Raw genomic sequence first — 25,884 nt, 5'->3', positions numbered from 1 at the left:
CACAGGAGGGTAATTACCCAATGACCCAGCGAGATTGAGATCTTCATGGGGAGAGAAAGGGGGATGTGGCAATTTTGAGTATAATAAATGACATTTAGGGGATTGTTAGTATGTCTAGAGAATAGTCAGTAGCTTGGGACAAACTGCCTCTGGTCTCTGGGAAGTTAGGTGCAGGGCAGAACTTCACTGGAAACAGTGTCTTATGCATATAGCAAGACACATAGATAACCTGTGGGAGCTACCCTAAGAATGGATCAAAAGTCTGTCTGGACATGGTGAGGACTCCCAGTCTCCTCTGGTGGCTTATCTTCCCTGATTATTCAGTGAGATTGTTGGGGAGGTTTAAAGACCATTGCATTTCTTTTGGAAAAAAATTTCTTAGCACTTCTTGGCCTTTTGGCTAACATCAAATCTAGAAGTTTCTTCAGTCAAATAAGGGAATTCTAGAGAACCCCTCCCTATAATTGGATCAAGAAAGAAACAAAAATTAGGAAGTACTTGGTCCTAAAACATCTTTCAGGGGCTTCTGATTGATTTTAATTACTCAGCGTACCAAAACCATACTTCGGCATATGATTTTCTGAGCCCCATCAGGGGAAGTACATGTTCTAGAATATGGGAGAAGGTTAGGCTGTTCCAACTCATTGGGGTGGCCCATTGTAGAGATCCAGTTGGATTTGGGGAGAAGGAAATGGGGTGGGTTGAAAGGCTGCTTAGAATTCCCAAGGGCCATTCATGGGCCCTGTGGTGTGATTATTAAAACCTCAGCCGTGTTGGCATGTAGTAAGTACTCAAGAAATATTTATTGGTTGTATGAGCAAGTGGTTGATAACGGTGATATAATAAACACATTAAAAACTTGTGAAGACATTCCTGGCCAGATGTAAAAGATGCTATTTAAGGAATAGACTGGATGTGTTGGGTCCTTAGAATCTTTTCATATTAATGAACTATGAGACCATTTGGAATTTTTCCATACTCCATTAGTCTTAACTCAATAGCAACGGTAAGAGAAAACACAAGTATTTGAATCTCTGTTGGATTATTGTATATTTTCTAGTTAAAAACTTCAAGTTTGTTTCATTCCATTTGTTTTAATTAGTAACTGGGATATTAGAAATGGTTTAAGGAGGGTTAACCTCATGTTTCTTTCCTAATCATGTGAAGGATTTATAAAACTGGATTAAACTTTTCCTTTCACCTCATTTTTTTATTGCTCAGTGCTATGTTGATCTTGACCTACTCCTTTTAAAAATTATCAGATTGATTTGAAAAAAATTTATAAATATTTGTCTTTTTCTTTGTACTTCCTAGAGAGTTTTACATATGGTTCTATTAATGGGGTACTAATATAAGTCAATAGTAAATTAGGATTTTTGAAAGAAAAATTGCACATTACTTTGGCAATTTGTGTGTGTGTGTGTGTGTATGTGTACGTCTGAATTATATACCTACAAGGAAAATATTCCTTATTCTCTCTCTCTCTCTCTCTTTTTTTTTTTTGCTAGAGTGTTACTTTTGTCCCTCATACCAAAACTGGAACATGAAAATGTACAGTTGTTACCCAGTGAATTCTTAAAGTCTCATTGATTTAGGAATATAATATCCTTTATTTTTAACTTGAGCATATTCTAACTTCAGCTTATTCTTTCTTGTTACCTCAGGTTTTGTGATTCATCGCTGTAGTTTAGGCAATATGGAATAGGCAGTGAAATGTAATATGATACCAGTTATATTGTCTGTCTTTCCATTTTCAAATCAGAGTACAAGAGACCATTGCTGAAGTGGCTGCTGAATTAAACCCTGATGGTTCTGCTCAGCAGCAGACCAAAGCCATCCATAAAGTGAAAAAGAAAGCCAAGAAGATCCTTCAAGAAATGGTTGCCACTGTCTCACCTGGGATGATCAGGTATTAACAGTGGAGGCACAAACTTTTACCCGGAGCTAGCCTGTTTGAGTGAATAGAACTGAACCATTGGATTCTCCTATCCTAGTATAGTGCTGATTGAGCACAAGATATTTTAATATATTTTTTTAATGTTTATTTTTTAGTTGTAGTTGGACACAATACCTTTATTTTATTTATTTATTTTTATGTGGTGCTGAGGATCAAACCCAGGGCCTCACATGTGCTAGGCAAGTGCTCTACCGCTAAGCCACAACCCCAGCCTGAGAAGATATTTTAATGTATTTTAATGTTAAGTCCAATTCTTTTTTATATTCTTATTCAGCTTCTGTGGGAAGTAGCACTATGGTAGGCTCCAGGGTGTCTTAAACTCTGCTAACTGAGAGCAGCCATTGCAGTATTTCTGATACCTGTTGTCCTCGACTGGTTATGAGTCAAGTCTCACATGCATGTCTCAAGGGAGAGGTTTGTGTGTGTTAGAGGGACCATTCTGCTCATTATATATTAGCTTGTTTATTTACCTTTAAAGTATGCAGTGTTATTAGAGTGAAATATGATTTTTATTCATAATAAATAAATTACTTCTTTCAGTAATATGTATTTAAAGTTAGCTCACTAGTTCTGCAATTCAGATACATAGGTGTGCACATGTACACACAAAGCCATTTACAAGTACTCATATAAAAGGTTGTAGTTCAGAAACCAAAGTTGAAAAATGTCACCTATAATTATAGCTGACATATAAATCATATTTATATGTATAGGTAAATGTATGCCTATAGATTTACCTTTTTGTTCTTTCTTTCAGACTTACTGGGTGGGTGCTGCTAAAGCTGTTCAATAGCTTCTTTTGGAACATTCAAATTCACAAGGGTCAACTTGAGATGGTTAAAGCTGCAGCTGAGGCAAGAATTTCTGTGAATCTGTTATTCTATTTTCCTCTTGTTTATAGGTTGTGACTTTAGAGTTCTTTGGGAAATACTCTCTGGTATAGTATCATGCAATTCAACCCAGTTGGAAGGTTTCCCTTTTGTGAAAACTGCAGTGGCTGTGTATCTTGGTGGATGTGGGGTAAAGGAAGACCTACCAGCGTACGTAGGTTTCCTTTTGTAAATTACCTTGCAAAACCTAAGAGTCAAGTGGAACAATCCCTATTTTATAATAAGGAAATAGAGGCATAGAAAGAAATCACAGATAGTAAGGGATTTAGTTTAGGATTTCAAACCAAGCCTAACTCCAAAAACTTATATTCTTTTTACATGCTTAGGCCTGCCTCTCAGAGGTTCAAGTTGAATTCTTGATTATGCCTCTCCTTCCCCTAGCTCATTCTGTTGTTATAGTTTTTCTTCTATTTAGTAAGTCAGTATTAACTTGAAAGAAGTTCACGTTCTTGGAAAATATTTTTAAAGAATGAGTCACTGATTAGCCAGTGTTTGAGTGCCTCTAACCAAATATGCAGTTGCAAATTGTAATTGAATTTACATTTCAATTTTAAATTTGACATTTTTTTTTCTATTAGACGAATTTGCCGCTTATATTTCTACCAGTCCATAGATCCCATATTGACTATCTGCTGCTCACTTTCATTCTCTTCTGCCATAACATCAAAGCGCCATACATTGCTTCAGGCAATAATCTTAACATCCCAATCTTCAGGTAAGTTCAGCTTAATTTGAAATTTAAGTTATTCAAAAGATCGTGTTTTGAATTTTTGGTTGTTTTTTTTTTTTTTGGTGTGTGTGTGTGTGTATGTGTGTGTACCTTTTGATGCCTCTTAAGATGATATTAGCCTTTTTCCTTTTATTAGTATAAAAAGTAGTACTTGCTTATTGTGTAGAATTTGGGTAGTGCAAAAAAGCATTATGACCATCACCATGGTTTATGTATTTTTTATGGATGAACTGTGAATACTTCAATTTGACAGGCAATATTTATCAAGTAAATAAAAGGCAGTTAGAAAGGTAAGATAGTAGACAACTATCCCAGGCTTGGCAGTAGGGAGGTGAAGTGGTGGTATAAAGGTAAATGAGAATAATCATACCTGAGACTTTGACCTTACAGAGCAAAAAACATGTAGAAGGAACAATACAACATGAAAGGTGTTTTTTAGAGGTTTTCAGGAAAATGAAGTGTATCCATTCAGAGGAAACTGCTGTGCAAAGACAGAGAGAGTCAAGAGCCTGGTGTGGTGGAGAGGTCATGGACCATTAGGGGAGGTATGAATATAGGATGCCTGTGGAAGGGTCAGGCTGGAGCTTGTAGCTGCATAGGCAGTGAGAGCTAGATCCACACGAGTTCCAAGGCAAGAGTCAAGAGTCCACTATGAGCCTTGGAAATGACATGTTCAGATTTCATTTTGAAAGATCATTCTGAAGGAGAAGAAGTTAGATCAATTCTGATTCTGTTATAACAATTTGGGCAAAATGTAATGAGGGCTTGAAAGTGTAGGAGTGCTCTTGAAATGGAGGGCATAGATTTACAGAGTACTTAGTAACTTGAATTTACAAGACTCAATGATGGTTCAGATTTGGGGCTCAGTAGAGGGGAAGAAGCTGGTAGGGGAGATTTCTGGGTGTTTTCCACCTAGGAAACTGGAAAGATAGTGGGTCTGAACACCCATGAGGAATTGGTGAGGAGTTGGTTGAGCTAGTTTGAGAAACTGAACTTTTAAACTTTAAACAAAGTAAGGTCACCTCTGTGAGAAGAGGGTAGGTAAGAGGAGTATAAATTTATAGAGAGACTGGACGAGAAGTTGGCTGGCAGGTTTTGCAGGTAGAGCCTCCTGGGTGGCATTCATTACCTTTGTGTGCTGTGAATTCTGGACCTCAGCCCCATGTCAAGGAGCTCCTTTCTAATCCCATGGCTCAGTGTTCTATAGGTTTTGAGTTCTGTAGCTTGTCAGTTTCCATTGATGTGACGAAATATTCTGAAATACTTGGCTCCATTGTGTCTGGGCTTGTGGTGAGGGAGTACCGCAGGGTGTGAAGGTGTGATGGAGGAGAGCTGCTTACCTCATGGCAGCCAGAAAGCAAGAGAGAGGGAGGAAGAATCTGGGGACATAATAAAGCCTTTGAGGGCATAGTCCCCAGGACTCGCTTTCTACAACCAAACCCCACATCCCTAGAGTGCTGTCACACGGGGAGTGAGGCTTTAACTTGAGCATTTGGGGGAATTTAATATCTAAGTCATGGCAGTGGCTGTGTGATCAGCAGAAGAGGAACCATTCACTAACGGTATTTATCCAGCTGTACTTTGGGCAAAAAGTGAGTAAGTCACACATCATTACCATGCAATAACGTGGTAATATTATATTATAATACAGTGGGAGAGGACCCTAAAGGGCAGATATGGTTTCTAAGGATTAGAATACCTGTTTTGACTCTCCAGAGCACTTGAGTCCCAGTATCAGAGACCCTGGGAAAGGGACTTAGAAAGTCATCAGAGGTGCCAGAAGGCAGTTTCAGAGTGAAGAGGATTATTCCACCGGGCCTCTAGAGAAGCCTTGCCTCTTGTAATCAGAATAGCTCACATGCTGATTCCCGTTGTGTCTGATTCTCAGCTAGGATCTTGAGAAGTGCTTAATAAATACTTATAATTTCTCATAAATGAACCTTCCTGTTCACAAATTTGATGCCAGTCATTGCCTTGCCCACCCTTCCTTCACACATAGCCCAGTCTGTTTATGTGCAGCTTGCTTTTGTTGCATTCTTGTCTACACTTCTCAGGGTGCAGTATTTTTGTGACTGGCTCATCTCATTCATTTTGAATTTATTTTGCAAAGTTTTAATTTCAACAAGTGATACTAGGGCTGGAGTTATAGCTCAGGGGTAGAGTGTTTACCTAGCATGTGTGAGGCACTGAGTTCTATCCTTGGCATATAAATAAATAAAAATAAAGGCCATCAACAACTAAAAAAATGTTTAAAAAATAAAATAAGAGTGATACTAAGCTTTGGCAACATTTTACCTTGGCCTTCTCATACTAACTGTGGAGGATAACACAAATACAAATAGCACTTAATATAGTGTCACTCTGTTTAGATTAATATAGACATTAATGGTTCTTTTATAGTAGCATTGTAGTATTTGAAAAGAATAGGAAGAGGCTTTGAGTTCGGGAAAGATGACTTAGAAAATTTCAACTTTATGTCAAAAATTCATCTATTTGTAGAAAGAGACATGGGGCTGTGAACAGAATTGTTTTATTCCTGCGTATGTGTAAATAAAGTCAATTTTTGTTTCATGTTTTATAAAGGTGATTATACTCAGTTCAGTTTAATAAAATTATCCTTGTATCAAGGGAACCTGTTTAAGCAACAATTACTTGAGAACATTTTCCCTGAGGGACTATGTTCATTTTGTGAATTTTTATAAATTTGCCATGGACAAATTTCAGTATGTCTTGAGACCCTGGACAGAGTTTTAAAATTTAGAAGTATCCTATAATCCTTTTATAATCTGTGCCATCACCTTTGCAAAGCAGTATATCATGAAGTTCCTTTTGGTTTGTAACCAATGTAATAGACCTTCATCACATGCAGCGGTTGTCTGCAGGCTGGGGAATCTTGTGAATGATGAAGTGTGTCAGTGATGCGGAAGGTGAAAGACTGCCTTTATCTGCCTGGTCACCGCATATGTGGCTTACATCAGATTGCAAAAGTTTTGAAGAAACTTGGAATTGGAGTATTCTTTTTATAGTTTTTCTTATAAATAATTCATGCACTCTTGAATTTATAGTACCTTGATCCACAAACTTGGGGGCTTTTTCATACGACGGAGGTTGGATGAAACACCAGATGGACGGAAAGATATTCTCTACAGAGCTTTGTTGCATGGGGTCAGTATGATCTGTAATTATCCTTAAGCCATCATGCCCGCTTTCACAGTGAAAGGAAGAAGAGATTGATGGAGCTGAGATTTTAAAAAACTGTTCTCTGAATAATTTGATTATTACCTAGGTATGAGTCTGATGAGTCTAATCATCAAAATACAGTGTTGGCAATGGTGCTTTGCTATTCTTGGTGTGGGTAAAATATTTTGTTAGTAGTGAAAAGATAGTTTTTTCTATATTCTTAAGGTTAGTTTTTCTTATCTGAGTCTCAGTTGAGTGGTTTTGAACTCATGCTTTGCTTTCTCTTTATATTTCAGCACATAGTGGAACTACTTCGGCAGCAGCAGTTCTTGGAGATTTTCTTAGAGGGCACACGCTCAAGGAGCGGGAAGACCTCCTGTGCTCGGGCAGGACTCTTGTCAGTGGTGGTTGATACCCTGTCTACCAATACCATCCCGGACATCTTGATCATACCTGTGGGAATCTCCTATGATCGGATCATTGAAGGTCACTACAATGGCGAACAGCTGGTAAGGGGTCTGCCTATACAAAAGTTACCATCACTTTTCAAGGCTTGCTTATAGATTTAAACATCAGCATTTAGATTTGCTGTTAGGTATTCCCTGACTTTAGAACACAGTGAAACATGGTTGGAGGCATGCTGAGTAGCCCTCATCCACTGTGTCACTGTGGGGCAGTGCTCACATGGTGTCATTCTGCACTTGGAGGAAATGGCATGACCAGGGTGTTTTGTTTTGTTTTTTAATTTGTAATTTTTTAATTATAGTTGGACATGATACCTTTATTTTATTTATTTTTATGTGGTGCTGAGGATGGAACCCAGGGCCTCGGACTTGCTAGGCAAGTGCTCTACCACTGAGCCACAACCCCAGCCCAATGACCAGGTTTTTCAGTGATGGCTTTGGTCATTGGGCTGGAAAATAGAAGAGCACTTGCCACTGGCTTGTCATCTCAATTGGTGGCTTATCTGTGGTTTGCTCTCCCCAAGGGCCTGCCGTTTATTTGCAGATTTAGTTATGCCTGAAGAATTGGTGGGATCATATTGGCAAAACAACTACAAGTTAATTTGTGAAATGGCAGCAGGCTTTTTCTGTAAACTTTTTATTGAAGTATAGTAGTTACCAAAGAGTGCACAAAACATAACCATGTAGATTGAATTATCACAAAGTGAATACAACTAATAACAGCACCCAGATGAAGGAATAACATTATCGGGACCCCAGAAGTCACCCTGTGCTTTTCTTATCATTAGCCCCTCAAGAATAACTACTTACCTGATTTCTTACAGAATAGATAGTTTTTTTCCATTAATGAGTTTCGTATAAATGGGATAATACAGTATGTGTTCTTTTTACATCTGGTTTCCTTACTCAAGTGATTCATCCAAGTTGCTGCACATAGTTGATTTGTTCTCATAGCTCTAGCTCTGTAGTGTCCCAGTGTATGAATAAACCATAATTTATCTATTCATGCCATCATTCTTACACAATTCTCTTGGCAACCATAGGTATTTATTTTGTGTAGTATATGTTAGAGGTGGAACTGGTAGGCTATAAAGTACGTGTGTGTTCATTTTTAGTACTGCCAAACAGTTTGCCTTGATGGTTTTACCAACATACCCTCCTGTTGGCAGTGTGAGAGTGCTGGAGGAGAATAGTCTTGGTCTTATTTAGTGTGGAAGCCTTGGGTAAAATACTTTCTGCATTCACTGCTTCAAGTATGTCACAAGTTTAAGGACACTTGACAGTTGCAGACTTTAAAAATTAAGCAATAGACCTGGATTGTTATCTGACAGCTTTCTTCTTATGCTGTCAGTCTCACTCTTGCCTGATGTCAAATAAATGCTCAGGAGGTGCTGCCTAGGTGAATAATCAGCTCAAAGGCCACTGTGAGGCTGACTGGCATTTAGTTACCTTAAGTTAGGTATTCAGACTCTGGGATTTGGTAGACTACTCTTAAGTGGCCTCTTTGACCTCTTATCTTTACCTGTGAACTTGAGTAGTTTTCAGGGTATTATATAATTTTATCCTTCACCAATTTGCAGCTGTATTTTTTGTGAAGGATGTGAACGTTATATTAAATGAACTAGTATGAAATGTTTTCCTCTCCCAGCGATGCGCCTACTTCTCTTGGTATCTTTGAATACTAAACACTTTCTGACAGGTCTCAGGTAATAACTTATTTTTCTTTATTATTGTTTTCTCTTTCAAGATGAATCTCTAGTATCTATACAGAATTATTCTTTGGAAAACAATTTGTTAGCTTTACTTCTCACCATGTTATCTTTTCACCACTGGAATTTAGGGCAAACCTAAGAAAAACGAGAGCCTTTGGAGCGTAGCAAGAGGTGTTATTAGAATGTTACGAAAAAACTACGGATATGTGAGAGTGGACTTTGCACAACCATTTTCCTTAAAGGTGAGAGTCTGTGGAGTGTGAAAGCATTGGCCCAGAGGTAGATAGTCTGGGCTCTCATCTGGCATTAACACCACCTCTGTGTACTCCCGGCCTCTGATTCCTCTCCTGCAGGAAGGATATGACAAAAGTAGCATTTCCTAAAATTTCCCACCAAAATGTGCCTATTGACACAGGAGAATGTCTGTCTTTGGGAGGTAACAGGTTCAATGTTGCTATTTTTTAAAAAAATTAATTCATGAGAATCCTATATATGTCAGTATTCTATAGTTTAAAATTGCATTTAGGGAAAAGTTTTCAAATTTTTCAAATTTTTCAAAAAAAAAACAACAACAAAACTTTCCCAGTGGGTAAAAATTGACAGTTAGTCTGTATGCTGCTGAGTGGAATTCAGTACCTAGCTATCTCAAGGGGACTGTTGTCTTCATTAACAGTCTGGGACTGCCAGTTCCCTGAGGTCTTGCTGTTTAAAATTCCTTAGATTTTCAGATTGGTATAGAGGAAGAAAGAGATGGGGGAGGAATCCGGGGGCAAGGAGCAGGGGTGTTATATATCTCCTTCTTTTGTACTACTTTGGCTCAACTTTAGAAGATTCTAAATGCTGTGCCACATACTTTCTGGTCTTAAGTGCTTTCAGCTCAGAGGGGCCTTGTCATTTCTTGCCACTTTATTTTTTATATTTTTAAATGATAGCACAGCTTGTTCTTATGATTTGTTTTTGTTTGAGATTCTTTTGTATTTTATGTGACCTTCAGGTTGCCAGATTTCCTTCAAAAAGTATGGTAGTCTATTATTACTATTTCTCATTGGAAATGTTGAATGATTTCCATGACTATCTGAAAAAAGTTAACATTTTCCCTTTAGTTCTTAAGTGATTTTATTTAAGCATCATTCTGTCCTTTGTATTTTTAGTTCTTAGATTATATGTTTAATAACTTTATGAATCATTTTGGACTTCCAAAGACAGTTTCAGTACAGGAAGTATTCCCATGCTCTGTAGTATGACACATTTTTTTTACCTTTGAGGATCAAAATGTTTTATATGTTGATAAAAAAGTGAGACAATGAGAGTTTTGATGATAGGTTTCTTTTCTTTCTTTTCTTTTTTTTTTTTTTTTTAAGGAATATTTAGAAAGCCAAAGTCAGAAGCCTGTATCTGCTCCACTTTCTTTGGAGCAAGCCTTGTTACCAGCTATACTTCCTTCACGGTAAGATTTGTGGAAATGTTTTTATATTAACTACCAAATAACTATTATTTTTAACATTACATAGAAAAATGTTAACTTTATTAAGAACATACTGCTGCTTCTTTACTTGATTATTGTAACTTTTCTCATGATCTGATAAAGAATATTGAATTGTGTTTTTACATTAGTTTGGAGGCTTTTATTTGCATGTGAAATCTTTTTGATTTTGTGAATCATGTACAAGTTCTTATTTGATTTATGCTTTTGAATATTTGAACTGAATTCTTCTTGGTAGTAGTTTAGGTTGTGCATATTGTACATAAATGAACCATGTGAAAGAGTTTTGCTATTTGAGTTTTACAGAATTCAAATTTAATTATAGCTTCAAGAAATCGAATATTAAGCCCTTCTTTTAATATGCTAAAATTTTGGGTTTTCAGACATGTTTTAAAACATGAAATTTTGCTTTTTGTGCTTTGTCTGCCAGTGGGTTTTGGAAGTGATGTACCAAAAAACTGTTTATAGTCATAACTAAATAGCATGTTTTGTCCAAGAGATGATACTAAACATAATTAAGTATATTATGGAGGAAAACAACTCATAAAATACTCTTTTTTGTGGTTTAAATATAAAGTGTGTAGTAATTTGAAGTATTTAAATTAGATGTAAATTAGGTTTAATTTATAGATTAGTCCTATGTTCTTTGCCTTGTAAAAGAGTGGGGCAGTGGAATGCTGATTTAAAAAAATCTTTTCAGACCTAGTGATGCTGCTAATGAAGGTGTAGAAATACCCAGTAATGAATCCAGGAATGCAGCAGAAGAATTCTTCCGAAGAAGGTTGATTGCAAATCTGGCTGAGCACATTCTATTTAGTGAGTAGAATTCCACACTCTAAATCTGTGATTCAGATCTGGCACAGTGCGGTGCAAACCTTACAGGTTTTGGAATCTGCTGAGGTTGTAGTTTCCTCTTCCAGGTCAATTGCCTAATTCACAGGTAGTGATAGGCAAGTTATTGAAAAGAAAGTGATATTGGGGGGATTTGAGGGAATGTGAACAAATTATTTGACTTGGTGTCTGATAAGCAGTGGTACTCATGTTTTATTTCTTGTGCTTTTTTAAAAAGGTTTTGTCAAAATGATTTGTGGCCTGTTTTGCTCATAAATGTGTTTTTGAACTAGTTTATGATGCAACATCTAGGTTTATAGTTGCATATTCTTTTCTTCTCTGATCCCATGGGTATTTTTATTCAGTAAGTATTGAGTGGCTATTTCACATAAAGGTTTGCTATAGCTGCATGGAATACAAATTGAATCATTAATGGTTCTGTGCTCAAAGAGCTTCTGCTGTCTCAGTGGAATAGTTGTATACAAATACTTGAAGTCATAGTGACACTGAGTAGCATTAGAGCTCTGGGTATTATGAGCCTCCCTTACATTCTAAGTTGCAGCATTGTGTACTCTTTTAGAGGCTGCTTTAAAAACCGGAGACAGCTGCTGAGTGTAGTGGCACATGCCTGTAATCCCAGTGACTCGGGAGGCTGAGGTAGGAAGATCACAAGTGTAGGCCAGCCTTAGCAACTTAGCAAGCTCTAAGCAACTTAGCAAGACCCTGTCTCCAAATAAAAAGGTCTGGGAATATAGTTCTGTCCCTGGGTTCAATTTCTAGTACTGGAAAAAAAAAAAGTCCTCAGTCAGCACCATGGTGTCTTGGTACTCAGACCAGCAGGATCTCCTTGCTCCTTCTGCTCTGGCTGCTCATTTTCCCACTTGACTCTGGGCCAGAGGAGTTTCCTTCCTTCTTCTTTCCCTCCAACCTTCCTTTGGTGCTGGGGAATGGAACCAAAGGACTTCACACATGCTAGGCATGCACTCTACCACGGAGCTGTATCCCCAGCCCACAAGATCCTTTCTTAAGCACAGCTGATTATATGTCTCTTTTGCCTGAGATTTGGATGCAAAAAATAATACATCCTAATTTTTGAAAAGTAAAGGTGAAACAGATAGCAAAATCCACTATTTAAGTAACTAGTGGCATTACTGTCTAATCTCTAAAGATATTTACAATTTTTTACCATACTGGTTTTCATTTATAACATTTATTAATGTTTTAAAGAATTCTTTTTTAAAATATTTTTTTAGTTGTAGATAGACACAGTACCTTTATTTCATTTGTTTTATTTTTATGTGGTGCTGGGGATGGAACCCAGTGCCTCACGTATGCTAGGCAAGCACTCTACCACTGATCCACAACCCCGGCCCCATGTTTTAAAGAATTCTTTATAAATACTCTTTTTAATGACTGTAAATATGGTACTGGACACTTTTTAAAGTCAACACTAGGGACCAATTGTGAGTGACATGTTCATGAATTCATTGTTATTTGTCATACAACTTAGATTATATTTTCTTTTTTTTCCCACATTTTTTATTGGTGCATTAAAGTTCTACATAATAGTGGAATTTGCTGTTACATATACATGTACACAGTATAGCAATATAATTTGGCCAGTGTCATTTCCCACTATTTCCTCTTTCTCTCCCTTCCTACCTCCCCCTAGTTCCTTTCTTGTATTCTACTGACCTCCCTTTTATTTTTATGAGATTCCTCCTCATTCCTTCATTATTCTTTTTCTTACAGACTATATTTTTATTTCAAAATATTCCATGGATGTTCACATAATTTTCTATAAATCAAAATGTTGGGTTATATACTATAGATATTTTCAAATATATTTCTGTGCCCTTGCTGCCCATCTCTGGGCCAGGTTGAGGGGCCAAGGGTATAGCTCAGTGGTAGAGAATTTGGCTCAGCATGTACAAGACCCTGGGTTCAGTCCCCACCACTGCCCCCGCCCATGTTTAGCCTATCCCCGCAAAACCCCCATTCCCTGCCAAAAAAAAAAAAAGGAATAGACTCCTCTGGGCCAGTTTGAAAAGAGGAAATGAAGATACATTGAGCTCCTGTTACCATGAGTCCTTGCCAGACCATCATTTCATTCTTTTACAGCCCAATGAACTAGATAATATTTTGCAACTGAGGCTCAGGAATTCTGTTTCATTTTCTCCAAGTCATGAAATTAGTGTAGAAATTAGGATTTGAGCCCAGATTTTTCTGACTTCAAATCCAAATTTTTCCTTTTTCTATACCTTCACTCTAACTTGGTGAGTATGTGCAAGAAGAGTGAAATAGGGATGTAATTCTAAAAGACTGCGGCCAGGGACAAGTCAGGAGATACACAGGGGGTATCCCATAGAACTCGAGAACAGGCTCATACTCTGGGTTTTGGTATTTCAATAAGGGTATCTCTTGGTCATAAGTATCCCAAATCTTTTGGCTGAGGTTGAAGGTGGACCTGTCTTAGGTGGCATTATGAATAATGATCTCTAAAGAGGCTCCATTTTACCAGAGCATGGTGTAATGCTACAGTTTCCTTTTGGTAAATCACAGTTATAGGAAATGTGGCAGAGAGCTTTTATAGTTTTAATACCTTTGTTTAAAATTAAGGTGCTTTTAAAAAGTTTTAGCTGTATTAAAAAAAAAAAAAGTGCAACTAAAGCTTTTGTGTTTGCCTTCCAGCTGCTAGCAAATCCTGTGCCATCATGTCCACCCACATTGTGGCCTGCCTGCTGCTCTACAGACACAGGCAGGTATGTCCATGATATCACCCACAGTTCAGTAGAAAGCCTGCGAAGCTTTTATCAGCTGTTCAGAGGCATCTTCAGAATAGATTTGGCCCACTCCTGGCTAGTACTATGAGATAAACAGTAAAATAAGTTAGGGACCCACTCCAAGGGAGTTCCTAAACATGGTAAAGGAAGAATCTACATAAAAGAAAAGTCAGACTACTTAATGTATGCAGTAATAAGATATTCTTTGAGACCAGGCTCAGGGACACTTGCCTATAGTCCCTATTCCTTGGGAGGCTAAGGCAGGAGGATTGCTAATTTTAGGTCAGGCTGGGTGAGTTCTTGTCTCATAACAAAAAATAAAAAGGTTTGCGATATGGGTCAGTGGTAGATATTCTTTGATTAAGATGGTTAATGTAAATAAAGTATATTTCATTGACTTGTGATATGTTTTCTGATAGTGAATGATTTCCAAGTAATCTGATTTGTATGTTAGGGCCCACCCTCTGTCTTCCCACAGTAGACCTGTCTTAACTCTATGATAGGATAGACCGTGACTGGTCCATTCAGTCATGTTCTCAGCACCAGGCATGGTGCTGGTATGTAGCCTCCAAATAAATGTTTGTAAGACAAATATTTAAAATGAAGGAAATTCTTTCTCAAAACTGAAAACTTCTTACCTTCAGACAACTTTTCCTTCCCTTTGTGATCTCACATACTCACTCATTCTAGAGTGGTTTCTGGCATGTGGAGTACCATGTCATTCCTATAGGACCAGCTTTTTAAGCAGTTTCCTGACTGGCTCTGTATTGGTGATCTGGGTGTTTTCTGTAGGTCCCAACAGCAAGCTGTGGGAAGCCAAAGCAAGAAGAAAATCCTGGGAATATTGGCCTCTTGGCCTTTTGGAAAGGATATTTTCCCTGTCTTGAGATCATTTCTCTGTCTGTAGGGAATCAATCTCTCCACATTGGTGGAAGACTTCTTTGTGATGAAGGAGGAAGTCCTGGCTCGTGATTTTGACCTGGGGTTCTCAGGAAATTCAGAAGATGTAGTCATGCATGCTATACAGCTCCTGGGAAATTGTGTTACAATCACACACACTAGCAGGAATGATGAATTCTTTATCACTCCCAGCACAACTGTGCCATCAGTCTTTGAACTGAACTTCTACAGTAACGGGGTGCTGCATGTCTTCATCATGGAGGCCATCATAGGTATGTCAGGCCCCGAATGCTTTTAGATATTTTCTTGGAAAGTACAGGGCCTAAAACACATAGTGGCATCTACTTTGGTTAGATGATAGCCACTTGTTGGAGAAAATGCATTGTTATATTTTTAATTTCCAAATCTCCTGCCATGTCACTGGTTATGGCCATAGCAGGTATTTACTGAACCACTGTGTGTGTGCTGTTTGCTTATCACTGTGGAGGGAGTCAAGTGCCTTGCTGTCTAGGAGCTAAAGCTCTAATTGAGATGGCACGCACAGGGCAGTGAAGAGAGTGGAGGGCTTATGTGATGGAGAGAGTGCAGAGGAGAAAGAGCAGAGGCGACTGAGCCCTTGGGGATGTCTTTCAGTGTTAAGACCATGTAGAATCATAATAATCAAATCCTGTGGGATTTTCTCCAGTAAAAGCAGGCCACTGTTTTTGATATATTAACACTTAAGGAGATCTGAGTTATTAGAGCCAGGTGAAGTTTGTCTTGGAGACCCCATGCGGGTGACTTCATTCTTACTTTTATGTCCCTAGCTTGCAGCCTCTACGCGGTTCTAAATAAGAGGGGCTCAGGAGGACCCACAGGTGCCCCCGGCAACCTGATCAGCCAGGAGCAGCTGGTGCGGAAGGCCGCCAGCCTGTGCTACCTACTCTCCAATGAAGGCACCATTTCTCTTGTGAGTGAAGGCTCTTCATGTTACCTGTTTTCTTTTGAGCATTTGCACAAAAACAAACCACCTTTGTTTTTCTCATAGAAAACTTTTGGCCCACTGTTGCAGCCTTCTGTTCACTCCTGCCGTCAGTGACCACCAAATCAATGTCATTGACCATCTTGGTTTGAGTGTGGCTCACCTCCCCAGTGAATCCTTTGTGCAACTACAAGGCATGGGAGGACAGATTGCTCCATGTTTGTAGTTAGACCCAAAGTGACTGAGTGATGTGTGAAAGGGTCTGAGTCATAGTTTGTCAGTAATTAACACACCCACATGTAGATGATGGATCACAGGTGATAAAGAGTGAGAGAAACAGCCTTAAAAATCATCTGTTTGACCCCCTCTCAATTTACAAATGAGGAAACTGAAGCCCAGAAGTAAAAGTTAGCATTTATATTATAACCTGGCACTTCTAGATATTTAAAATGAGACATATATACTGAGCCATAAATATTTCCTTCTCAATCAAGTACAATTCATATTTTATTTGTATTCTAATATCTCTTCCCCTTATATGAATAAATCTTGGGACATTTGCAATTAAAAGTATTTTGAGTACAGCTCTTCTGTATGTTCTCATTTTGTATCATTGATTGGTGGTTCTGTTGGGGAACCTGTTTTGCATGAACTTTGGATGATGTGACAGGAAAGGTAGGGACAGATGAGAATCTTAAGATTAGCCTCATCCTTTCCCAGGGTCTTGTCATAATACTTTGTTTCCTCATTCACTACTTTTGTGAACATTCTTTGTTGTAAGATGGCCTATCAGAGAGATTGTCTCATAAAAGACCAAGAAACAGATGGTGGGGACCAAGACCCTACCCCTCAGAATAGGGCTTGCTCTACTCTGGGAGAGGACTGAGTTCAGGAGCGCCCTCTGCAGGTGGTTTCACATCAGGAGTGCCCACCAGCTAGGAAACTAGGTCTCTCTGGCTTTGTCCATGACCAGGCATTTATCAACAGGGTGGACATTAGAAATCACAGGACTTGCCAGGGGAGTGAAGTAGGTGATAACATGGAAGGATTTGACAGCTACTTTGTTCAGTGTCTTTAAAAAATATGGAACAGTGAAATTTATGTGTGTAAATAAGTTTTTTGTTGTTGTTGTTTTTCCTGCAGCCCTGCCAGACTTTTTACCAAGTTTGCCATGAAACAGTAGGAAGATTTATCCAGTATGGTATTCTTACAGTGGCAGAGGTAAGAGGAAGAGCCTTCCTTTATTTGTCTCTTGAGTTTCTTGCTCTGTTTCCTTACCTTTTCCAGCAATTATTTATGCCAGTATTTCTATCAGTAATTTTAACCAATAATTACATTTGCCATGTAGTCATGTCTAGGTGAAAGAAGAGAAACATAAAGATGGGGAGAATAAATGTCTTTTTGAATTATTTAATATTTTGCTTTCTTTTGTGTAAGTGCTATTGTTTTAAGGCATACCTTGACTTGATTCTGTGACATCCAGAAGTTGCATTCTAAGATGCGACACTGTACATATCAGTGTGCTTGTAGCTTGCATATGTGCAATTTTCTCTTGAGATTTTAGTTTTGGTGGCTTTGGTGTAGAGGGGAGGGCCTGGGAAAATGGAAGTCAATTTAGAAGATGGAAGAGTATCTTCATTTGCTCTGTCTGGTAGCTCTTTCCCAAGACCCTACCCTTCTCCTTCCCCTGCTATCTCCTGAGTGATTTTTGATTGGAGAGGGAGGTAGACTGGTGTTAGGAAAGGCTAAACAGAGAAGGGGCAGGAAGGGACTGAGAAGAGGACTGCCTTCTCTGGTCCAGCTGGGCAGTTACTTGGGTACCTGGGTGTATTTTTTCACTGTTGGTGGTTTCCTTGGCATAGCAAGATGACCAGGAAGAAATCAGTCCTGGTCTTGCAGAGCAGCAGTGGGACAAGAAGCTTCCCGAACCGTTGTCTTGGAGAAGTGATGAAGAAGATGAAGACAGTGATTTTGGTGAGGAGCAGCGAGATTGCTACCTAAAGGTACTTTGGTGAAGAATTGAAGGGAACATTACAGTGATGAGTTGAGGTTCATATTGCAGCTAGGTAAACTAAACTCTGGTAACTCGTTTATATTCTAAATACTCACTAGCCAGCTCCATCTAGTAAAGACACCTAAATTGCTCAGTTTGGGGATTGGTAAGTAGAAAAGGAACTAAGAGTTGAGAAATCAGAAAGAGGAAGACCAGGGGGGTCCCTGTCACTGCTATCTTGTGAAATCTACAGGCACATTCTTGTTCACCCATCCTCATACCTACTCCCCATGAGGCAGTATTTTTTTTTGCCAAGTGACATTCAGAATTTCTCTCTCTTTACATTTAGATATTACTAGTTTGAAGATAAGGCAGTGATCTTGCTTGCACACTCCAGAGGGGCTCAAATCAACCTTCAATTTTGGGTGGGTGCAGTGAGAACCTCCCGGGCCACAAAGCTCCCCATTACTGTGCCCATCCTTCCCCAAAGTGCTAGTGCATGGTGAAGTCCTATGGGGGAGACAGAAAGTGGGACCTGGGAAGGACTGAGATGATCTCAGTAGTCTGACCTGATGGCCTTTTGTCACACTCGAGTGACTGTTGAGTCCAGGCTTTAAACCCCAGAGGGCCCAGCCTCAGAACCAGTTGTTTGCTTTGATGACAGAATGTCATAATTGTCATTCAGTTATAAAAATTGCTTCTAGGGACTGGTTAGTGAACACAGCCTCAAATATTATAAAAGTGAAAGATTGCAGTAAAGAACACATTTCAGAATCAGTTGTTTTTAACAGAGATTATCTGCATGACGAGTATTCTCCTTTTATATAGTGTTAGTGGGAGGGGCCATCTTTTCAAGTTACTCTTTTTTCCAAATAAAGTCCTTGTCAGCTTGCTTCACTTCTTCTGTCCCTTGTTGGAGCCTTCATTTTCTGCTTTTGTACTCTCAGGTGAGCCAGTCCAAGGAGCACCAGCAGTTCATCACCTTCCTACAGAGACTGCTTGGGCCTTTACTGGAGGCCTACAGCTCTGCCGCCATCTTTGTCCACAACTTCAGTGGTCCTGTTCCGGAGCCTGAATATCTGCAAAAGCTGCACAAATACCTAATCGACCGAACCGAAAGAAATGTTGCAGTATATGGTATGTTAAATCCCTATTTCAACTTCTTTTAAAAATTAAAAAAAATTCATTGGTGCATTATAGTTATGCATAATAGTGCAATTCACTGTTCTATATTCATTATATGCACACATGTGATTTGTTCAATTTCATTCTCCCATACTTCCCCCCCGCCCCCCAGTCAACCCCTGGTCCCTTTTCTCTACTGGTCTCCCTTGTAATTTCATGAAAACCACCCTTCTACCCAACACACTTCTTTTTTTCTCTCTACCTTTCACATAAGAGAGAAAACATATGACCCTAGACTTTATCAGGTTGGCGTATTTCGTTTAAAATAATGCTTTCAAGTACCATTCATTTTCCTGCAAATGATATAATTTCATTCTTTGTGGTTGAATAAAATTTCTTTATGGATATATAGCACATTTTCTTTTTCCACTCATGTGTTGACAGATGCCTGGGCTGGTTCCATAGTTAGGCTGTTGTGAGTTGTGCTGCTGTAAGCATGGATACGCATGCATCCCTATGATATGATATTTTAATTCTTTAGGATAACTCTGAGGAGTGGGATAGCTGGATCATGTGGTGCCATTCCTTTTGATAAAATGCCATATTGATTTTCACAGTGTTTGTATGAATTTATAATCTCACTAATAGTGTTTCTTTTTCCCCACATTTTCTCCATCATTTATTATTGTCCAATTTTTATTATTGTTTTATTATTTTTTAAATATTTTTTTATTTGTAGATGGACACGATACATTTATTTTATTTATTTTTATGCGGTGCCGAGGATCGAACCCAGTGCCTGATACGTGTTGGGCAAGTGCTCTACCCGAGAGCCACAACTATAGCTCCTTGTTGGCATTCTTGACAGCTGCCATTACTGCAGCCATTGATGAAATGAGAGTGAAATGAAATCTTGGTGTAGTTTTGATTTGCATTTCCCTGATTGATGTTGGACAATTTTCATACATTCTTTGACTATTTGTAAAACTTTTAAAATTTTTATAGAAATCTGCTTATTGTAGGAAATTGGAAAAATATAAAATTATCCTGACCTGTAACTCAATAGATTATTACAATTATTTTCTTTGGTATGTCATGTAAGTTAGATGATGCAATAATGTACTCTTAAATCTGGCTTTTTTTCACTCAACATTTGTGAGAGTCATACATGTTATATGTAGTTTGACTTATTGTCATGAAATGTTCCATTATTTACCATACTTTATTCATTCTACTGTTGAAAGATATTTGCATCATTTGCAGTTTAGAGCTACCTTGCATAGTGTTGCTGTGAACATGTTTGAATGTCATTTGGGGGAGCATCTATGATCATATATATGACATACAAGCAGGAATAGAATTGCTTGGTCACAGGCCATGGGTATGTTCAGCTTTAGTAGATACTGCCAGACAGTTTCTAAGTGTTGTACCAACTTTCCTTCCTCCCAGTAGCGTGTGTTTCAGTTGTTCCATGTCCTGCAGCCCTTGGGGTTGTCACATCATCTCTCTCTCTTTTTTTTTTCTAATTTTCTAATATTTATTTTTTGTAGTTATAGATGGACAGAATGCCTTTATTTTATTTTATTTTTTATGTGGTGCTAAGGATCGAACCCAGTGCCTCACACGTGCTAGGCAAGTGCTCTGCCACTGAGCCACAACCCCCGCCCTCATCTCTTATATCTATGATAGGTGTGGATGGGGTAGGGGTAGCACTTCATATGGTTACAGTTTGGAACTGAAACTACTTAGAATCAAGTTTTAGAGCCAAAAGGTATCCAGAGATAATCTCATTCAATCACCTCACTTTATGAATGAGGAAACTACCCAGGATCATACAGCTAGTCAGTTAATGGACAATCTTGGGTTTAGAATTCTTGCTTTCTGATCTGTAGCCTGTGCTCCCTCTGGCTGCACAGGTGTGTAGGAACCATCTATGCAGCACTGTGTAGTTTACAGGAATTCTCACACATTATCTTGTTTGAGTCTCACAGAGACCCTGCAAAATGGATACTTTAGGTATTGTCCATCCTTCCTTCTCTTTTCTCCCTCCCCGACCATTTTTCCCTAATAGATGATAGAATGGGTTTAAAGAGACCACAGATCATCTGGGAGACCTCACTGTTGCCAGTGGCAGAAGCGGAGCTGGCAGGTCTGCGGCTTGCTGTGGCCCTCCCTCTGCCCCCACTGCTTTCTTACTGCTGGCCTTGGGGCTTTATGTCCACTAGATCTAAACCCTGACAGGGTCTTATTGTTTCTCTACAGCTGAGAGTGCCACCTACTGTCTTGTGAAGAATGCTGTGAAAATGTTTAAGGATATTGGGGTAGGTATCCATGTTTATAAAAGCTGTGTTGACATTGGCTCTCAAGATCTAGTCTGTTTGCACTATTTGTATTGGGAGCGTGGCCCCAAGAACAGCTGCTTCTGCTGGGTTGACTGGAGAGGCATTTCTGGGGATGAGTGCTGGGGAGGGACATGGCGACAGTGAGACCCATCAGTACAGATTCATTTGCATGTCCCAGAATTGTGTTGGTTTCATATTCATTCCCAAACTGTTTACATATAAAGATATCAGAGCGTTTCAAGATGCTCCTGTGAGCTCAGCCATTCATTTAATTCCACATGGCTCTCAGTTTTTTCCTTGTGTTTTTGCTGGTCTTGCTACAAGTCTTCTCAGGCTTTCCCTTGGTCTCATGTGGAACATGAACTCCAGGGGCATCAAGTGTCTCTTTGTAAGGGACGGTGTGTGACTTTGTTCTGGCTTCAGTCATAGTGTATGATGCACTGGTTGAACTGTGTCCCCAGCCTCCTGCCTCATGTGCACCTGCACATCCTCATTTATTTAAATCGGGACGTGGTTTTAGGTGCCTTTGCTGCCCTTTGGGGTCTAGAACACAGGTCAGGGTTGGTGACAGATATGCCCTCCTTTGCCTTTAATTGAATCTACACTTTCTCTTCAGGTTTTCAAAGAGACCAAGCAGAAGAGAGTATCTATTTTAGAACTGAGCAGCACTTTCCTACCTCAATGCAACCGGCAAAAACTCCTAGAATATATCCTGAGTTTTGTGGTGCTGTAGGTAACTTATGGCACCTCTGGCAAGTGAAGGGCTGGAGATGAGTCCCTTGCAGGCTCCAGCATTTGTCCTGAGAGTTGCAGGTGCCGTCGCGTGGCCGGGCCTGCCCTGCCCTGAGGTGACCTGGAAGACAAGTGCCTTCTCCCCTTTGTGGACCTGTGATCTTCCCAACTCTTAGACACAGCGGCCTATGGATAACACTCGGGGGGCCCTCAGCCTCTGTTGCAACTCATAATCAGTAGATTACTAGGTGAAATCTCAATAAATTATTTTGGAGTTTATTAAAGATTTACATTTTAAGTACAACTTTTAAGGACTAATTACTGTGATGGAAACAGAAATGTAGTTGTATTCTAGAACTAAATGTTGTATAGTATACATAAATAGTGGAGTAATTCATTCGTATATTTTCTGATTAATCGTTAATGCTTCCCTTAAAAATAATTGTCATCCATTCACTCTTTTCGGTTTTACCTTTGTCAGTAGTAACTAAATTTGAAACGGGAGCCCTTTCATCCCAAGTGCTTTACAGATGAGTGGGCTGAGGTACATCATACCCAGATATCACTGTGCTGTCCTCTGAGGTCAGATTTAGAAAACGTGTTAAGAGCTACATGAAAACAGACAATATTAGTTTAGGTCAGGAACTGAGATAATGCGATCAAATAGCCAACATCAGGAATTAAATTTAGCTGGCAAAATACAAGGTAAACCTGGCCAGAAAACTGGCACTGAAAACTTGTGCTCACATAAAAAAGTGCCATTGAATTTCAAATGACCAGCAAGTATTTAAAAACTTCTCCTGTTTTATGTCTGCACCCCTTCCCACCTCTCACAGGTACAGCTGTTTCTTCTAAGATCTCCAGCCAAATAGCACCTGCACTGAGTTGATTAGCTCATCCTGATGGGCTCTGTTAGTGCATGCTCTGGCTGCAGACTCCCGACCCAGGGCTTTCATGTATGCACACAGGTCGGTGGGTGGCTGGTACTTACTCGAGTTTGCAGTGTTTGAACTGTGCAGTATCTGCATGTCCCTACTTCTAGGTGAATAGCATTTATGGATTTTTACCTTTGAGAAAAAAACATGGTTTATATGCCTAAACCCTCTCATGCCTCATAGAGGCAAATAATTAATTATGAAAAATTGTCTGTTTATAATGGGTAGGTGCCTTTTTGTGAGCAGGGAGCATAATTAATTGTGATAATTATGGTGATTTCTTAAAGATCATGTAATGTTAAAAATTTTCCTAACCATTTATTGTCCCTTATTTCCATGATATTATGAAACTGAGTTTTTTCTGATGAGTGTTGCATAGATTCTTTGAATTTAGTATAAAAGTACTGCAAATTAAGTTTGTACTTTCCTGAACTTGGATTTTAAACACTAATAGTATTTCATGAGTATGTGTGCATTGGGAGAGGGAGGGGTATTGGTGGATAGTTCACATTCTGTGAAATAATCTTGTTTGAGAGTCAGCAATAATGCTAATGCTGTGTGATCTTTCACCATTCTCAATTCTGTACATAAATATATCTCTCCTTTATCTTGTAGAAACTCACGTACCATTAAGTCAGTCACTATAGCAACTGTGTGGCATGAGATGCCACCTTTTCACCTTCAATTTACTGAGTAGAATAGAGGAACACTTCTGGCTGCACTTGGGGACTACCCAGGGAATCTGTTCATTCCCTTGGATGGTCCTTCTCTGGGGAATCAAACACTTCACAAGTCTCTTCTTTTCCTATCCTCTAAATTGTAATTCAAGGATCATTCAACTTCTCTGTTAGTTGGCTGGAAAGTCCAGGCGGAGACTGGCTTTCCAGTGGATATTGCTGCTCTGCCTGTCACTTTTGCAAAGAGCTGCTGCTTTACCAGCTTGAGCAGAGAAACTATGGCTTCTCTTGCTTTATTTTCCCTTTTGGTTGGTTTGTTTTCAAGAAATTTGATCAGATGCTTTGGGGAATGCAATTTGCTATCTCTCTTGCCACTTAACTCACTGTGAGGATAAACATGCATGCTTTTATAATTAACTGGTGCTTTGAAAACCTTTTTTAAGGAAGAAAAATCTCAACCAAAGTTATGCTCATCCAGAGAAGCTGACCCTTAAGTTAATTTTAGCACAGCTCATTCTTTAGTGCCTCATTACTGGGGAAAAAAGATCACAATAAGGCTTCCAGATAGCTCTGTTTTGCTAATAGACACGTTCTCATTGTTTTCCAACAGTGGATGGCTTCCAAGTAAGGTTAAACCAACTAGGTGCTTGTAAATAATTTATTACAGTTTACTGTATTGCATTTCTATGAAACTGAAATGCATGCCCTTCAGGGGAAGACTGTGAGTCAAGTTTAAAAACAAATAACCCAGTAACAAGCAATATGAAACTGCACCCTATTTTTAAAAAAATAAGAAATTCAGAAGAAAGGAAGGAATTTGCACTGTCTTAAAATTCTAACAAAATGACAAAAATGTGTGTTAAGTGTAAAAAACTAGGAACTGAGAAGGCACTGCATCTTCTTCTTCAGACCTCTAAGTCTCACGGAGTCACGAGGGTGAGTAAAGAAAATATGTCCTAGGATGGCAGTGAATGGAAGCTCCGACTGTGGAGTTTCCTGCAACCTGGAGGGGCGAGGGCAGTGCCCGTAGAGTTCCTTGTCTTCTGAGGACCCTGGGAGATGTACCTTGGTGTTTTTTAGCAAGTGTTGCTGGCAAACTGTTCGATCGTGGAAACTTGTACTGCACCTGAGCACGGTAAGGGCTTGGCCCCCAGCAGTCTGTTGAACCTGGCATTTCCCAAACTCTTGACCTCAGGACCTTTTCCCCCTCTGGGACACCTCTGAACCTCTCACTAGTATCCTATGGAAAACATTTGGGAAGACACTACGTTAGGCAGTTCTATAAGGAGACAAAACACTGACGAACAGATGGCACCGAGGCCGAATTCGCATGCATTTTGTACCACCAAATGTTGAGATGAATGATGGGTATTTCCTCCCCTGGAAAGAATAAGCACAGAAAAATTGTAACATAGGTGGCCAGAGCTCTTTCCTTTGATGGGAAGATGAACTGTCAATGACTCTGGCTTTTTTACTGAAAGTAGCAGAATTAATACAAGGATTAATTGTGGGGAATGATCAAGGTTTTAATTCAGATCTAGAAGAAAACATCGCACAACTGAATGCAGATTTTTATCCGTAGATAGTTCCAGTATTTAGAAATGTAGAACCTATTGAGGTTTATAAGACTTACTATGGGATGTAAATCTGTTTTTTAAAATACTCTTTTTAGGAACCTGGAGTTGCCACCTGGCATTTTAGTTTAATACGAACTAATGATTGCTTTGAAAGAGACTCTTCACTTTATTTCTAAACAGTTAAAGGGCTAAATGTCTTGATGGAAGGGGTTAAAGTATTGCCTGTTGTACAAAGAAATGCTAGATTGTTGTAAAAAGAATTGCTATAAAGTATTGTAAAGTAATGCTGAGTGATTTTGTGAGTGAAACTTGGACATGTTGATTGATTGTTATGCCTGATAATGTGTTGTGAGAAGCACAGAAATGTAGTTTTGTTTTAATAAACAAAAAAAAATGAACCTTATTTTTGATGTCTTGGCTTTGTAGTTAAACGTTCCCTAGGCAATTCATTATACACATTCTTCTTGTTTGACTTTACATAAAACTTTATTAATGTTTACAGATCTAATCTGACATAAATTTATGAGCCCACAGTTCATGATTTTATTAACCAAGATCTCTTCACATCTGATCGACACTTGGAAATAGAGATATCTACCTCTTCTTAGCTGT

General features: G+C 39.0%; 1 protein-coding gene across 8 annotated transcripts in view; it reads left to right on the top strand.

Moving 5' to 3' along the window:
- Gpam (glycerol-3-phosphate acyltransferase, mitochondrial) overlaps window positions 1-25,675 on the top strand; it is a 70,523-nt gene extending 44,848 nt beyond the window's left edge. For all 8 annotated transcript variants that reach the window (XM_046449880.2, XM_046449875.2, XM_046449876.2 and 5 more), the window contains 16 exons: window positions 1,763-1,909; window positions 2,715-2,811; window positions 3,426-3,562; window positions 6,643-6,742; window positions 7,054-7,266; window positions 9,062-9,175; window positions 10,295-10,380; window positions 11,117-11,232; window positions 13,939-14,009; window positions 14,938-15,202; window positions 15,737-15,879; window positions 17,035-17,112; window positions 17,754-17,894; window positions 18,832-19,021; window positions 21,272-21,330; window positions 21,968-25,675. In XM_046449880.2, coding sequence (XP_046305836.1) covers window positions 1,763-1,909; window positions 2,715-2,811; window positions 3,426-3,562; window positions 6,643-6,742; window positions 7,054-7,266; window positions 9,062-9,175; window positions 10,295-10,380; window positions 11,117-11,232; window positions 13,939-14,009; window positions 14,938-15,202; window positions 15,737-15,879; window positions 17,035-17,112; window positions 17,754-17,894; window positions 18,832-19,021; window positions 21,272-21,330; window positions 21,968-22,084 — 2,074 coding nt within the window. In that variant the 3' untranslated portion in view covers window positions 22,085-25,675. The remainder of the gene's footprint in view (window positions 1-1,762; window positions 1,910-2,714; window positions 2,812-3,425; window positions 3,563-6,642; window positions 6,743-7,053; window positions 7,267-9,061; window positions 9,176-10,294; window positions 10,381-11,116; window positions 11,233-13,938; window positions 14,010-14,937; window positions 15,203-15,736; window positions 15,880-17,034; window positions 17,113-17,753; window positions 17,895-18,831; window positions 19,022-21,271; window positions 21,331-21,967) is intronic.
- Window positions 25,676-25,884: the final 209 nt, after the last annotated feature.

Source organism: Marmota monax, unplaced genomic scaffold, assembly GCF_021218885.2.
Source record: "Marmota monax isolate L192 unplaced genomic scaffold, Marmota_monax_Labrador192_F-V1.1 WCK01_AAM20220418_F8-fsc00004, whole genome shotgun sequence".
Lineage (NCBI taxonomy): Eukaryota > Metazoa > Chordata > Mammalia > Rodentia > Sciuridae > Marmota > Marmota monax.
This window is presented reverse-complemented; position numbering and strand designations above follow the sequence as displayed.